This window comes from Aphis gossypii, chromosome 2 (assembly GCF_020184175.1).
Source record: "Aphis gossypii isolate Hap1 chromosome 2, ASM2018417v2, whole genome shotgun sequence".
Classification (NCBI taxonomy): Eukaryota; Metazoa; Arthropoda; class Insecta; order Hemiptera; family Aphididae; genus Aphis; species Aphis gossypii.
This window is the reverse complement of record NC_065531.1, coordinates 78,420,672-78,436,903: the sequence shown is the minus strand read 5'-3', so window position 1 is coordinate 78,436,903 and position 16,232 is coordinate 78,420,672. Positions and strand designations below refer to the sequence as shown.

The 16,232-nt window shown below is 27.4% G+C and overlaps 5 protein-coding genes across 8 annotated transcripts; 1 reads left to right on the top strand and 4 right to left on the bottom strand.

Moving 5' to 3' along the window:
* The first annotated feature begins 825 nt into the window (after positions 1-825).
* On the top strand, positions 826-4,409 carry LOC114130000 (uncharacterized). 4 transcript variants are annotated; one of them, XM_027994875.2, is made up of 4 exons: positions 826-1,351; positions 1,462-1,583; positions 1,728-2,026; positions 2,904-4,409. In XM_027994875.2, exons 2-4 carry the CDS (start codon positions 1,463-1,465, stop codon positions 3,210-3,212), a joined length of 729 nt encoding a protein of 242 aa, XP_027850676.1. In that variant the 5' UTR covers positions 826-1,351; position 1,462; the 3' UTR covers positions 3,213-4,409. The 4 variants fall into 4 exon arrangements, with proteins under 4 accessions (XP_027850676.1, XP_027850673.1, XP_027850677.1 ...); XM_027994872.2 differs by having other exon boundaries at positions 1,430-1,583; XM_027994876.2 differs by having other exon boundaries at positions 826-1,356.
* Positions 2,060-2,789, bottom strand: LOC126550113 (nicolin-1-like). The gene is made up of 2 exons (XM_050201077.1): positions 2,456-2,789; positions 2,060-2,379 (listed from the first exon to the last, which is right to left on the bottom strand). Exons 1-2 carry the CDS (start codon positions 2,762-2,764, stop codon positions 2,203-2,205), a joined length of 486 nt encoding a protein of 161 aa, XP_050057034.1. The 5' UTR covers positions 2,765-2,789; the 3' UTR covers positions 2,060-2,202.
* Positions 4,410-5,551: 1,142 nt separating the features above from the next.
* Positions 5,552-10,876, bottom strand: LOC114129992 (protein scarlet-like). Its single transcript, XM_027994866.2, has 14 exons — positions 10,611-10,876; positions 10,341-10,536; positions 9,342-9,390; positions 9,214-9,263; positions 8,404-8,537; positions 7,935-8,326; positions 7,708-7,867; positions 7,144-7,175; positions 6,979-7,084; positions 6,666-6,890; positions 6,479-6,602; positions 6,292-6,397; positions 6,129-6,229; positions 5,552-5,880 (listed from the first exon to the last, which is right to left on the bottom strand). The coding sequence occupies exons 1-14, from the start codon at positions 10,617-10,619 to the stop codon at positions 5,705-5,707; spliced, it is 1,860 nt and encodes a 619-aa protein (XP_027850667.2). The 5' UTR covers positions 10,620-10,876; the 3' UTR covers positions 5,552-5,704.
* A 143-nt stretch (positions 10,877-11,019) lies between these two features.
* LOC114129993 (transmembrane protein 115) lies at positions 11,020-14,316 on the bottom strand. The gene is made up of 3 exons (XM_027994867.2): positions 13,236-14,316; positions 13,005-13,181; positions 11,020-11,759 (listed from the first exon to the last, which is right to left on the bottom strand). The coding sequence occupies exons 1-3, from the start codon at positions 13,940-13,942 to the stop codon at positions 11,588-11,590; spliced, it is 1,056 nt and encodes a 351-aa protein (XP_027850668.1). The 5' UTR covers positions 13,943-14,316; the 3' UTR covers positions 11,020-11,587.
* A 143-nt stretch (positions 14,317-14,459) lies between these two features.
* LOC114129996 (uncharacterized) lies at positions 14,460-16,124 on the bottom strand. The gene has a single exon (XM_027994869.2). The coding sequence runs from the start codon at positions 16,013-16,015 to the stop codon at positions 15,044-15,046; it is 972 nt and encodes a 323-aa protein (XP_027850670.2). The 5' UTR covers positions 16,016-16,124; the 3' UTR covers positions 14,460-15,043.
* Between the last annotated feature and the right edge of the window lie 108 nt (positions 16,125-16,232).

The window sequence follows — 16,232 nt, the reverse complement described above, 5'->3', positions numbered from 1 at the left end:
GGTGTGAAAAGACGATTCAAATTGCTCCATCCATGACTATTATTTACAAAATATTCAGTCCTTTGAAATATTCGTTTTTATATCGATAAAATTTTAGTCAAAATACTCGAAAATTTATTACAAAGTTCCTCACGAGTTAGTCTTATAGTGATTCAAAAGTACATAGCGAAACGTGGTATACCTATTTTAGGTACCAGTAAAACCTATACTTACCGCGTATCTACCAAGTACCATAACACTATAATAATATAATAATGCGACTATCGGATCTATATATGATCTATATAGTTAAATACACAAATACAATTTAGACCATATTATAATATATTTTTTATCGTTACAGTTTTAAATAAGTCATCTAAGTATTAACTCTGTCCGTCTAACCGTTTTTTATTTTTTTTATTTTATGCGTTCCTCGTAACTTTTCGATCGGTGGTCGGGGAGGACTCTTAAATTATCGACAGACGACGGTGGTTGTGTCTGGTGGTCTGATCACATTTTCCGATTGCCGCGCGTCGGGGCGTTCGCACCTCACTCTACACATAAAAACCATTGAAATTTTGAACTCTGAAGATGATATTATTATTATTTACGCGCTCAGTGACGCAGTTGGTGGCTTGGTCTTATCACAGTGCGCAAATCGTGTTATCATTGTATTGCTGTTTTTGAATAACCTTACGTTTCCGTTAAATAACAATAATGGCTTTATCATTATCAATTATCGTTTATCACGAAAGCTTACTAAAAAAAAAAAAAAAAAACAAACGAGTTCGACCGACTAAAACACTATTGTAGGCCGATTATATAGTATTGCGGTTTGCCGGGAGGCCCAGGAATGGGTAGATTATTTTGCGTTCTTAGAATGTTTTTATTGCTCTTCACGTCGTCGTTCCCTGATAATGACGATTATTTCGAGTCCACCGAACGTACGCGTCAATTAAAACGACCAATAATAATTACACCGACGTCCAATTACGCGTCGACTAAAATACTAAAACAGTCGTGCTATGCAATAATAATATCCCCTTTATCTAATAATAATAACACATTATTATTGAATTATTATGTATTTGTGATAAAAATCTAACCGCAGCTGATTTCTCAATAAATTTTTAATACACCAAATTCTTGATAATAAATTATAATATTTGTTGCTCGAGTGTTAAGTAGTGCTGTTTTGTGTTCCGAGTCCCCAACCAATCTAGTACCTACCGAAAGAGTGTTGCGAAGCGATGGCCAAAACTCAAAATACTAAGTTGAACTTCCGCCATTGAACAGCCCGCTAAATCGGAAACCCCGCTTCGAATGACACAACATCCTGACAGGTGTCGGCTGGACGACAAAAGGACAAGTAAGGTCGCTTCATTAAACACTAAGATCTACCACAGTTATTAGCATAATAATATTATACCGCATACATTATCTTTAGATTTATTTATGTTCAATGATTAACGTCTATAGTATGGATGATGAAACAGAACTCGGAAAGTCGCTGGCTTCAAACCAAGATTGTTCACCAAACAGCTCAACCAGCTTATCCAAATCAGATGTGATGTCTGGGAATCAAATGATTGATAATTGGTGTAAGTTTTATTAGGTAGTAGATTTCCCGATAAAAATTATCTATTTACTAATAGTCAATATCTCCCAAATTGAATTTTTTTAAACTAATGAAATAATTTTTTATAATTTTGTAAATCCAACTAATTATGTGTATATTTTTTCAGTGGGTTTAAGCGTACATTGCACAACCTCTATTGACGATTTTTGTGATGGAGATTTGGAACAACCAGATACGGATCCATCACCATCAACTTCTGGACTGTCATACGATTTAACAGCATTTCCAAAAACAACATCAGCAATGTCTATGTTTTATCCACATTTAAATGGTTATGACATTCATCCATTGCTTTTGAATCAAAAACGACGGAATCAAATGGAATCATCATTCATAGATCCATTGAATTTACCACCACATCCTCTTATGCCAGATGTTCCACGTCAAATGATTCATAAAAATAAGGCTAGTATTTATAGTATTTATCGTTAATTTTTGATAAGTATAAATAAATAAAACATTGAATTATTATAAATTATAAGTTACCTATGTAGTTTTTAAATAAGTTAATTGACTTGATATTTATTTTATTATAAAATATATTTCTAATGGTCTATTTATAGTGTTCATACATTTTCTAACTAAACTTTACGAATAACTTTCACATCGTCTATACCAAAATTATTCCAATTTGGTGATGGTTGGCGTAAGATCAGTTTTATTTTATACAAATCTGTCCAATCTATTGCACTTTCAGATGATTTAATGCATACATAGTCTTGTGATTGAAAATCTGTATGAGTGTTATCCATTATTTTCTAAAATTTGTAAAAATCAATTTTTTTTTATTCATTACTGAACTTTTGTTTGCAAAAAAAAATATATATGTACAACCTTTTGTCTTACAGCTATATACCATTTTTTTAATCTTTTTGGATCAGTGTTTGATATTTTCATAACCAAAATTGAAATTATGTATGTATAGTAATTTTTAAAGTTTATTTCATCAACGTCTTGTGAGGTAGAACCGAAGTCTAATATCATCGCAGTACATTTAGGGTTGTAACCTGGATTATTCTGATCATTAATATTCAAATAAATTGGTATTACAGTAGCTCCAAATTCAATAGAATTAGGACTATTCTCTGCAGGCGAACTCCGCATACACAAATGAGAATTAAGTTCATAAATATAATTTTCCATGTTTTTAAATGTTTAATTCTATAACCACTAGACTGTTATTTAAATTATTGCATAGCAATAAATACTAAATAATAATATTTTTTTATAAATAATTTGTACCAGCATAAAATAGATTAACTAACTCTTTTTTATTTAATAGGCACGTCCAAAAGTATCTCACAGGAGATCCGATTTTACAAATATCCAGTCATCAAATTTTGAACAACCTTTAATTGTCGATACAGAAAAATATCATCGTAAGTCATTTTATTGTGTGGCATGTAGTAAAACGTTTAAATTCCAAACATCGTTGTTGCGACATAATAACAAGGTTCACATTAGTAAGTATCAGTGTCAATCATGTCATCGTGTGTTTTCAAGGCAAGCATATCTTGATGTGCACACATCTAAACAGGGAAGTTCGTGTTACCTGGGTAATGGGTATGCCATCGCAAAGTCAAAAAAATAATTGTTTTCTTTAAGAAGGATAAAGTTGTTTAACCAAAAATAATATAATACTTTTAGGATAGAATAAGTTAAAATCTTCACTTGTGAAGTGTGCCTCAGAAACAAATGAAAATTTGTTATGAGTTCACTGTTTATTGTTTATAGATTATACGTATTTAAAAATTAAATAATCATGAAACATTTATTCTAGTCAGAGAACAGCCCGTTCTAGTCTGTTCAGTAGTTCATTCATATTGGCATTAAAATTTATTATTATTTATCATAACTCAGGAAATAATTATATATCAAGAAAAAGAATCTTAAGTTTAATATTTATAACCTACATGAAACATAATGTATGCTTCAGTCATTTTACATATTTATGCATAAATTTCAATTGATAAATATATAATTCATCAAATTATGCTCTGTAAGGAATGTTTCAAAATATGTTGTATATTGCAATGTTTGTAAGATTCTTGTTATACTTTAGGGAAGTTTAGACTGATTATTTTTGAATTTATAAAACAAAAATTTTCCATGTGTGTAGTGTGCTCATATATTTATTTATTGTTATACACTACATACTTCTCTATTTTACTTTTATACGTATAAAAATTGGTAATGAACCATAATTGATAAAACATTCATTCCTCGATACCAAAATAAGCAATTATTAATACCAAAAAACATTCATAAACGAGCTTATTATAATTTCCTAAAAAAGTTAATATTTTTACACTGTTGAAATAAAAAAATCTTATTTTTCTACTTTTTAATTATTTTTATTATTATTTATTGTTAATTAATCATTAAGTGTTAAATACTAATCATAACCTGTGATTTAAAAAGTAATGTTTGTTATTCAAAACTGTTAAAAATTTGTCATTTATATAACTCATCAATAGTTATTATTGAATACTAAGAAAAGACATAATCAATTATATTTTTATATACATATTATAAAATAATTATTATAATTTACTACCCAAAATTAATTTTTTATGTATCCTAAAATGTGAACCATACAATTATGTTAAAAATTATTTTATAGTTTATTTAGAAATAAATGAAAATAAAATATTTAATTGTTTTTATATTGTTAATAACTTGGGAAAATTTTAAAATTGATAATTTTTCATATGTTACTTTAAACGTAATATTAAATTATATGATAGTATATAACTATTATTGTTTTATTATTATTGTGTTATTAAATATTAAAATATTTAAAAGTACGTAATTCTGTTTTTTTTATTATTACCTACTGAATTCTATAACATGCTAAAATTTGATTGATTTATATTGTTTTTTTTTTTCATCTATTACCCATTTCATATTAGTTTCAAGTTTGTTTCTTTTTTCTATGTATAAATATGTTATACTGTGTGTGTACTTATGCTATACCTCTAATTTAATTGTTTGTGATTATTCTAATTAAACTTAACAACGCTAGTCAATTGTTAAATATTATGGAAATTATTATTTATTTGCTAATAGTTTCATTTTTAAGGTGCCTTTTTATTTATAAAGAATTTATTGTAGAGTCAATGTCATGACTATTATTCTATAATTTGTAAATAGATGACACACTAAAAACTAGAGCAGAGGTTCCTAAATTTCCATGGTACATTTAAAAAAATATTTCAATAACTTTTAAAATGTTTCAAAACATAATTCTACTCACCAACAATATAATTGCAATCCATTGTTTGGGAACTTCTGTACTATACTATTAGAATAATCTACCACACATTTAACATGATAATACATACATGATGAATTCAACTTGGGAATCAAAATCCTGATAGTAACGAATAATTTTATGATCTTGTTCATAATATTATGCTAATGACCAAAATGGGTAAATTATCAATTAATTTCAATAGTAATTGATATTAATCCAATTGCAATGTAATGTCTATAGACTAAGTATATGATATTTTGGAAAGTAATTTTCCTCAATGCCACAATTTTAACTATTCTTAAATTGCAAATTATGAGTTTAAACTATAATGTATTAATAATTTTTTTTAAAAATAACACGAAAATTGAATGAATTTTTTTTTTGGATTTAATCATAACATAATAGTCGTATACACAATTTTAAGACTTCTAAAAATATTCAATACTATACAATTTTCAATTTTGAAACAATGGTTTAATAATAATAATATGAAAATATTTAACAAGTATATAATCTTAAAAATTATGATGATAGGTTGTGAAATGTGAATAGGTATGAATAGTCAATATAAAAATATAATTTTGAATATTAACTCATTTCAATTGTATTTTTGGATAGAAATATCATATATCAGTTATAATAATTACCTATTGGTAAATAATTTTTGGTATACATTTTACTCAATACAATGGGATATATTAACAAATTTGAAGACAAGATGATTTACAGATGTTCAATAATTTTAATATAATTAATTATGGTGATAGAAAACATAATGACACTTACTAATTCTTAGTAATAAAATTTCTTAAAAAATATTATAGTATTTAATAAGCTGGTTGTATTTTCATTTTTTTAAGAACACCAAAATAACCAAGTATGTTTGCCAATAAACAAAATAAAAGCAATATCATTATGTCAAAATATAAATCACTACTTATAAAACCGTATTTATTTAAAACTGCTTTTCCGTTGTCCAAACAATTAGCAATATCAGTACATGCTATAAAAAATTTAAAATAATTATAATATTAAGATAGTCTGTGTTTAGTTCTCAATAGTGGCATATTTACAAGATAAGTGGTCAATTCCTATAACCCCTCCCTTTTGAATATTATAATAGTTTATTTATGTACGTCTTAAACTCAACAATTACAATAAAATAAATAAATAAACATTAATGTTGAATAAAATTCTATGCCTCTAAAATACACCACTAGGTCACTGATAAATTATTAAATAAATGCTTACGTAATGATGTGATTCTCTCCCAAAACAGAGTAGATACAGTTTCACAACCAAGAAAAAATAATGAGAGATATCTTAGTGAGTACATCACTTTTGGTAATGACCTGATAACACATAACAAAAATTCATAAATACTTACAATAAAATATATTTTATTACAGCTTACCTGAATGATAGATAAGCACCACTGAGAGGTAATGCTAAATACTCATAGACTGTTGAAAATACAATAGCTTCCTCTACACGGCTAAAGTAAGCTGACAAAAGGCTTCCTAAAATAATAACAATATTATAATTTTGTTGCATAATTTATTATTCATTAATCACTATTTTTTTAATACTAATTAAATTACCATACGAAACAGATGCAAATGTGAGTATCAGAAATACTAATAATTGCATAAAAACCCATTCGACACCAACAATCCAAAACACAACAATGCAAAAGATAATTGTCTTTACAAATACCCACATATACTATAACATAAAAATAATTTTATCACAATTTAAAGTTTGATATAATTTATTCATGTTGCATACTAATATTATCATTTCAGACACGTAGTATGCACTCAACGAGTATACTTTATTGCTGACTTCTCGATGGACAACTGAAAATTTGATTTGATGTGTGGCAATGGCTGAATAACTAAACTGGAACACTATATTAATGACCAAACATAACCAAAATCCCTGCCAATTTTGAACTGCTTTTGTATCGAATTGTAAATTTGCATAAGGACTAGAAGTAATAACACCTAAAAACTATAATAGTAATATAAATTGTTTTATTCACACAAATTAAATAGATAGTGTACTGCATTACTATTAAATATTAATATTTAAATTTTACCAATAATGTTCCAAATTCTAATAACTTTTCCTTGTAATTTCTTATGAAACACATGATTGATCTATACAGCAAAAGCAATACTTGAGTTATCCAGCTAAGCTTTTCTCTAAGATCAAAAACAAAAATCTCAAAAACTTTCATTAAAAATTTAAAACAGAGACTTACGCTTGTAAATGATGTCCATATTCTGACTGAACCTAAAGTTATAATTTTTATTATTGAATTTATGTGTATTACTAGGGCTCGGAAGTTGATGAGATAAAAAAACAATGATAAAACAATATGTTAGACCTAAAACACAGTCCTTAAAAAAAAAAATGATTTAATGATATAAGAATTCAAAAAAATACAATGAAAAAAATTGGATAAGTATTAGTATCAGTATCAGAGTACCTATATGAGTATAAAACCTATTAACTTAGTTATAAGGTCTTTATAGTTTTATGTTTAAAATTAAAAAGGACAAAACATTTTTATACATAATTTTGCAATATTCTATATTTAAGCAGTAATTTAAAAATTCATGATTTTGCTATCAATTAGTGGAAAATATTTTAAAATAACTTGAAAAAAATTTTTTTTATATTGAAGTAAAAATTAGTCATTTAAATGTACGATTTATTAAAACAGATTTTTAGCTAAGAAAATGGTCTGACATATGTTTTAGAAAATGAATTATAAAGTGATCAACTTCCAAGATCTGTATTAAAAATAATAATTTCAACATACATCCTTATTGAATGAATTAAACTTAATGTCCATTTGTGCTACATTTGAAGAAAGTTCACACATGTTATTGACATTATTTCTATCCAACACTCCATCTGAATTCAAAATTGATACAATAAAATCAGCTTTGTTATAGGTGGCAGGACAAATGTAACCATACCTAATAATAATTTAAACTAATTATTTCATGTAAAATATTATGTATAAATATTATTTTAAGATTATACCTTTGGAAAAAATTATTGACTAATGATACTGATCCTTGATAAGCTAACCGACCATTAGTTAAAAGTATGACTTCTTGAAACTGATCAAACAAACCAGATGCAGGCTGATGTATAGTGCATATGACAATTTTTCCACTTTGTGCTACTCTTCTTAATGTGTTTACTATATGTGCAGCAGAATAACTATCTAATCCAGTAGTTATTTCATCACAAAATAAAATTGGTGGATCATTTATAAGCTGTACAGCCAAAGCTACTTTTTTTCGTTCTCCGCCAGACAGAACACACAGCCGGGAGTTAAGAATTTTATTCAAACCTAAATGGGCAGAAAGATAATCTATGCGGTCCCTGATTACTTTGTCAGTCGTAGCCCGATCCATTTTTAATCTAGCCTGAAAAAAAAATATTATTTTAATAATGTATTCTATTGCATTAATATAAGTATGATAAATAATGAGAAAATATTCACCATTAACTTAAGTTGTTCCAAAACAGTTAATTGGACGAAACTTATATCTTCTTGAGCAACGAATCCAGATATTTTTATCATAACATCTTCGGATACTGGACGTCCATTTAATAAAAGTTCTCCACTAAAATTTCCTTTAATAACAATAAATTATTATGATTTGTTTGAATTAATATTCAAGCTACTAGTGATAGTTATTGATTTTCAACATTTTAATTAAAAATATAAATACAATTAAAACCATAAAATAGTCTTCAATTCTTATGAAAGTATTTAATACATAAATATTTTACATTCAGTATAACTAATTATAAATTATAGGACTTTCGAAATTTTGTAGTTTGGAAATTCATTATCAAAACAGTTGTTATATTTTTTTAAATTAATAGAATATAGATTTTCAATACTATTTAATATTATGGTACATTATTTCAATTAATATTCTTAGAAAATGTTATAACTAAAACTGATATTAACATTTTAAGTAAATTGTATATCAAATTTTAAAGTTATAAATTATAACGTAAAAAGTATAATCTAAATTTCATAAATAAGATTAATTTAATTACGTAATAGTAATTTAAAGTATAGAATATAATCGTACATGATTAAAGGAAAAAGTATATTATGGTAGATATTAATCAATATGGACCGAAAACCTTTTTTTTTATCTTGCTTTAGGCTTCAACATTTCTAAATCATGTTCTGGATTAGGGGTTTACACAGGTAACAATTGATATTTTTTATAAATAATATCTATTTCTGTTGTACATCAATTATTAGTTTTATTTTTATTTTGTATTGACAAACCTTTTGTTCGATGACTTATTGTAGCCATTAGTGTAGTCTTTCCTGAACCGCTAGATTAAAAAAAAATACAATAAAAACCCATGTTTATACATCTTTAGTGTTTAAAATTGTATTTAAGAATTACTGACCTTGGTCCCATAATTCCCAAAAGAGTGCCACATTCAACATTACCACTAACTGAAAATATCATATAAATATTTAAATATTTTATTAGTTATCAATTGACAATTATCATTTATTAATACTAAAATATATTACACATTATTCACTAAGTAATAATAAAATATGCCTGCAAAAAATTAAGTATCTACATCTTTAATACTTAAGGATTAGATAGATGAGCAGAAAATTGAACCATAACTTATTTGATAATCATTTGCTAATTATTTGAATAAATTTATTGCTGTGTTTTAATTTAAATTAATTATTTACAGTATGTAAATAATGTTATTATTACTATATGTTATAGTATTAAATTAAGAATCAGAGTGCTTTGTTCTTAGTATATTAATAAAATAACTATAATTTATATAAACATTTTTGTCCATAAATTGTTCACATATAACAGGGAAAGGTAACACAATCATTTAGACAAATATATTTTAACTCAAGAGTTATTCAAGTTAGAAAAATAAAAGATTTTGAAAAAATAAGAACCTTTTTGTAGTTTTGGTATCGAAAAAATAAAAATAATGTTCAGAATCCAAAATCTCCTCTTTTTAATGTGAAAATTTGGATATTTAACTCGGATTACAGCCCAAGTGTCTTAGCTTTAGTGAAGCAGTTTTTACTATGTTCTACGTTTGGAAGACAGAGACAATAGATATGGATGAAACATCTTCCTATATCACAATATACTAGATATACAAGACTAAAATTTTTCTCTACTTTCTATCTGTAGGTCATTTTTATTGAAAGATTTTTTTTTTAAACAACAGACAAAAAAGGTCAGTACTTTCGTTAGTACTCAGATGTATAAGATAAAAAAAGTTTTTAATAAACTTCAAATTAAACAATTATAGTATGGAAGTATGGAAATCCAAATTTTGTTTTTCAAAATAAAAATAAAGTTAAGTTTGGTTAAGAATTCAAAAAATATTGTTGAATGTAAATTTTTGCTATCTTACCATTGTTCAAAATTTGTTTAGTTACAACCTCACTACTACCAATCAGTTTAGGAATCTTCTTAACAACTGTTACACTTAATTGTTTCCATGATAGTACCAAATCCCCTTTAAATAATGTAGAATTATCATCCTCTTCTTCACCAGCATTATTCCATGCCTTCCACATTTCATTATATCTCAAATCCAACACTCTATCCTATACACAAAATTATCACATAAATGTATTGAAGTGATTAAATTAAAATGTACAATTTAAAATTAGCTACTCACAGTCGCCATGGTGAAGCAAACAGCACTTACAAATAACTGCAATATACTACTAACACATTATGTATGTAACTTTTTAGTATATCGCTAAATCTTATCAACCTGATGACCTCAGGTTTTAATAGTGATCTTTGGGCTTCACGGATGTATACATTTAAAAATTTGAGCTCTTTCCATCTGTACATAACTGCTTTAATAGTATTATCTTTTAATCTGGTGAATCGACTTTATTTTTTGAAACTATATTTACATAACTAGATTTTACTTGTTAAATTTCAAAGACATAATCATATTTCAAAATTACTGTAATTTCCAACATAAGCACACACTCTACATCGTTAACAAATACAATTGTACGTCAAGAAATTAGTAAACTAAAGAATAACCTTTCACCTACAAAGATAACTCAATATTTTGTACTAGTAATAAATTATAATTAGTTATTTTATTATCACAGGCTTATATAGACATTAAATATTATGTTATATTAATTAATAAAAAGATTTATACAAAACTTGTAATACAAATAACTATAATGAAAACCTTTTATCAGGTTTATACAACATAAAATATGTAGTTATATAATCATGGGTACTTTTGTAATATTCAAGATTACCTTGTCTTGTGAATTATTACAATGCTGTTGGCTGTTATCCAAGACTATTATATTTTATTTTTAACAAATATAGTTAGTTCTTTGTATATATAATGCTTTATTGTGTAAATGATTTAATCATTAATCAGTTATTAAAATACCCTAGTTTACCTATTTACAATATTAACAAATGTACAACAAATAAGTAAATAATATAAAAAATAGATAATGAGTGTCTAGAACAAATAGAAAGTGTTTTGAATATGCATATAAACAATGTAAAACGTTTCTATACTTTCTAGACTCTTGTATAGTAGATAAAATTATGATTACGATAATATACAAATAAATTATTAAATATTATTCCTTTAATAATTTATCTGTACTACGTTGTTTTGTTTGAAACCATATTTGCAGGTGATAGTTTTGAAGTCTGTTCTGAATCTCCAATTGATATAACCACAGAGTCTCTTCTTTCAGATTCAATATTATCCATTCTTGGTGCATCTTTATTAGTATCGACTAATCGGCTATTAAGAGCCTTTAAGGCTAACAATCTATGAAAACACAAACAAATTATAAAAAGGTAAGTTAAAATTATAAGGTATAAAGTGACAACAATTTAAATACTAAAATTATTTATAAGTCATATAGTATTTGATATATCATTATCAGAATTTTGAAAATTTGGTGCATTAGCACATGAGTCGATATTACTTATAAAAAGCTGTATATTTAAAATTTGGGTTGATACAAATTATTCTTCAAAATATATCTATCTCAAATTTTAACATTTATTTGCATTTATTTTATTGTTGTTTATTTTTCCATATTTTACCAATATTTTAGTAATTGTATATATAAGGTCCTATGTGTAACAAATTACTATCTTGCAATGAGAATCTCAAGCCAGTTGTGTAAACAACTATTTAATGACAACACATGTAGCGTAATAGGGAGTCACATATTTGTCATCTAAAATCAGTTTCCAACAAGCCTCTTGTTTGCGTTACGATTGAGAATCGTATTACAAAATAGTGGAAACTTGTGTGGAATGCCTAATAGTTGTTACACATACTTCATGCTATTAAATAATGAGGACAATTTAAAATTAATATTAATATAAAATGATTTAACATTTAAGAACAATTTATAATAGTTTAACTTTTTGAATACCTAATTTAAATAGTCTGCCTGGGTAGTAGAACAATATTTAAATAAAAATAAAAAGCAGGGAAGTCACTATTCTATAGTAGATGTCAAGTATACATACACCTCATATTATTGAGGTCGGTCACTGTAATATGGATATGTTAAATTTAAGTTCAATAATTCATTGAATACTTAGATTGCTAATAATAATAAACATACAGTAGCTTAAATATAATTTTATTTAGTATGCTGGATCCACATAGGTATTTACTATTTTACTAATAGCAAACAAAAACTTAAACTTTCAGCAGATATTTTTTTTTTTTATTTTTAATCAGAAATACTTAAACAATATACATACAATATAAACCTAACCTAACCTAACCTAACCTATCCATTTCCTGTTAAGCCCATGCTTGTTATATTATTATATACATTTTTTATAAAAACAAACGGTATTTTGTTTTAATTTTTTAGTACCTACGAGGACCCAGCTTAACTTGCTTTAAATAAAATCATACCTATAGATATAAAATAACTAAAAAATAATTGTTTAATTTTAAATTTATTTAAGTTACCAATATTAAATTTTTTATTTACAATACCTATTTAAATTAAATAAAGTATAAAATGTATTAATTTACACTTACTTTCTTCTGTCCATATCATGTGATCGAATACCAGGCAAAGCGACAGTAATACCGGTTGGTGCGCTAGCAATATCAACTCTACGTACAGTCTTTCTACATATACCAGCTTTTACAAAAATGCTGTATACTGAATTTGACAACACTGAAATCGGTGGTTGAACAATAACTGGGAAAAAACTATAAAAAATATCAAGTTAAAAATGTATACAGGTAGGTAATATGGTATTTTACCTTGCAAAAGTAAAATTGTCAGCCATATCACCTCTCGTGCCATTCGTGTGCCTCTGATAAAACCTCAAGTAAGTCCAACTCATCAACACTCCACTGATGACCATAGTCGGTTTCGTACCATCCACAAAGCCGATGAACCAGAGCACGAGTGCAATGAATATCGTGTACAGCGGTACGTTGCGGTTGGTGATGCGACCAGCCGGCGTGTCTAGCACAGTGCTGTCGGGCATGATCTGTTTGACGGCCACAGTGACACCGGCCAGATATCCTGCCAAGCCGCGCACGTGCACCGAGAACAACAATTCCGGATCCCAGGTGCACATGTACAGGACGTAATAGAACACGGCGCACGCTAACGCCACTCCCACGTTGACGATGGCAAAGAACACGAGCACTTGCAGTTCACCCCACAGGGGTTCGATGAGTTTGCCGCACACGGCCACCATGGCGATGTCGAGCAGCACTTGCCACAGGTGTGTCTCGAAGAAACAGAACGTGAACGGCGTCCACAGCCAGAATGAAGGCGGAAACAGGTAGCCGGGCGTCACGCCGAACACCGTCGAGCTCTTGGACCAAAACGAGAAGAAATAGCACACGGACAACGTGCAAGATATGATTTTGATGCACAGCCCCGTGTTGTTGAACAGCAGTTCGGTGTTTTGCTTGATGTGAGGTAGGTTTTTACGTACTTTGTTTAAGACGGACATGGCGATATTGGCCGTGACGGTGTGACACGCATAAGTTCCGAAAAACAAATATCAATTCGTACACGCACGTACTTTCATCCTATTATAATATTATTATTAATCGTGAATTCGACGCTCGACGTTCCACGACATTGCATAGTAGGTACGTATAATAATAAAAACTATAATAGTAAAATATTACCGATGTGTACCTGATATCGTAGGAGTTATCAAAAAATAATAATCACAATGATAACAATATATTTTTTTCGCGGATATATCTTGATAATGTTTATCTGTAGTGTTGTTTTGTTGATTTCTCGTTATCAGCATATTATCAGCTATCGCTCGCTGGCCCGCTACGCGGTCAGGGGAGGCGATTTTGAAACGGTCGTGTTACGGTTCGGTATTTCATTTTTTCACCATACTCGTAAAGTGCTAATAGTAAGTAAAACTATAATAATTGTTCTAGGATTTTACTAATAGTGTAACGTAACACACAGAAAAATTGGTTTCCAAAACGAATTTGGAATCAGAGTGACGTGAAACGAATTTATGTATTTATTAAAAATTAGATAAAAAAATAAAACATATGCTTAAAAATCCGAGCCTTACATATTAATGATATGATACTATATAGATAGGTGTGGTATATAGGTTTATACCAATAATATAATATCAAAGTTTACACACTTTCATGACTCGTAAGAATAAAAAAGTAAAAACTATTAACATACGTTTACATTTATTTCATTGACACATATGCCTTGATATTATACTATAATTACCTGGTGTATAACGAATTTGAAAGTATTTTTCTACAACAATTATATTTTTTTGTTTAGAAGTCGTATTTTCTTGAAAACATATACCTACGTAAATTCTATTGAGGACAATTATTAGGTCTTAAAAAACGGTCTATAAGTAATAATTATTCAAAGTTTCACCATTAAAGTATTAAACTTATAATAATAAAGAACCAATAAATTAGTTTATGAAAAATTACAAAATTGGTTTTGTTAAGTACAAACTTAGAATTATTCCCGAGAATACAGGCGTATACCTATTCGTTAAGTATTTTTTCGCTTTTCACTAGCGTCTGTTAGAATTAAAAATTAAAAGTTAAAAATAAGATTTTATTTTATTAATTATTCGATAAAAAAGACTTTTTTCTATTGTTTCCGGTATTTTCGGAAATAATTCTAAGTTTATAGACGCTACGCCGTCTTTATTGTCAACTTTGGTCTGGATGGAGATCAATTTCTTTGGCAACTTGGATACTGTTGGGTTTATTGTATTTTTCCAATTGTCCTGGTTGAATATTGAGTGACGAATAACCATTAATGTCACGTATACCATTTTAATCACATCCAACATTTCATTGCGTAGTTTTTGGGACCAAATTTTTATCAAAGGCAAAAATCGATCATATGTGTGTCTGCAGTTCTCTAATATGTTTTCTAATTTTACGTCCGGAATTTGAATTATTTCCGTTTCGATTGCTTTTGAGGTTTGAGATGTATTGTTATCTTTATCGGTCATGCTACTTTCGTTGTCAATGTCTGCACTATTATTGATGTCCGCAGTATTTACTGCAGCGTCTATTAATTCATTTTTGGACTCTTTCTTTGTAATTAATCGCTTAATTTCTTCCTTTACTTCATTGATATCGTAATTCTGAATTTTTTGTTCGTCGTAATCAGGTATCGGTTTATACTTACCACGAGTAGATGTTGATTTTTCTAGCCATAAGATCGCATTATTTAGTTCTACTTGTTCAATATGATACGTTTTATTAAGTTTGTGATTAAGTTGCTGTATTTCCATCAAACATTTGTGTAAACCGTTTAACGTTTCTTCGAGTGGTATACATTTTTTAATTTTATAAAGTTCGTTGACTAGTTTTTTTAATTTTTCTTCAAAAGACATACTTTCAAAGTATATTACTTCCGGTGTACAGGTTTCTTCCGATTCGACTTTGATCACATTTTCTGGTTCTATATTTAAATTCCGTTTCATCACAATGAAAATAATAAAAAGAAATGGAGCTAAAATTAAAACATTTTTATAAAAAGGTATTGTTAAAAGAAACATTATTAAAATTTATTTATAGACTGCACTCAAGTCAGAATATTATGTAGTACGATTTATAAATTGTACTTAGAATAATAAGTATATATTATAAAATAAAATTGAGTAATCTTATTGAATAAATAATAATGACAAAACTATGACAATAAAACATTATTGTTAATTTTAGTTGATTAAAGAAGATAATAAAAGTATCGAGTAAATTATAATGGTAATTATT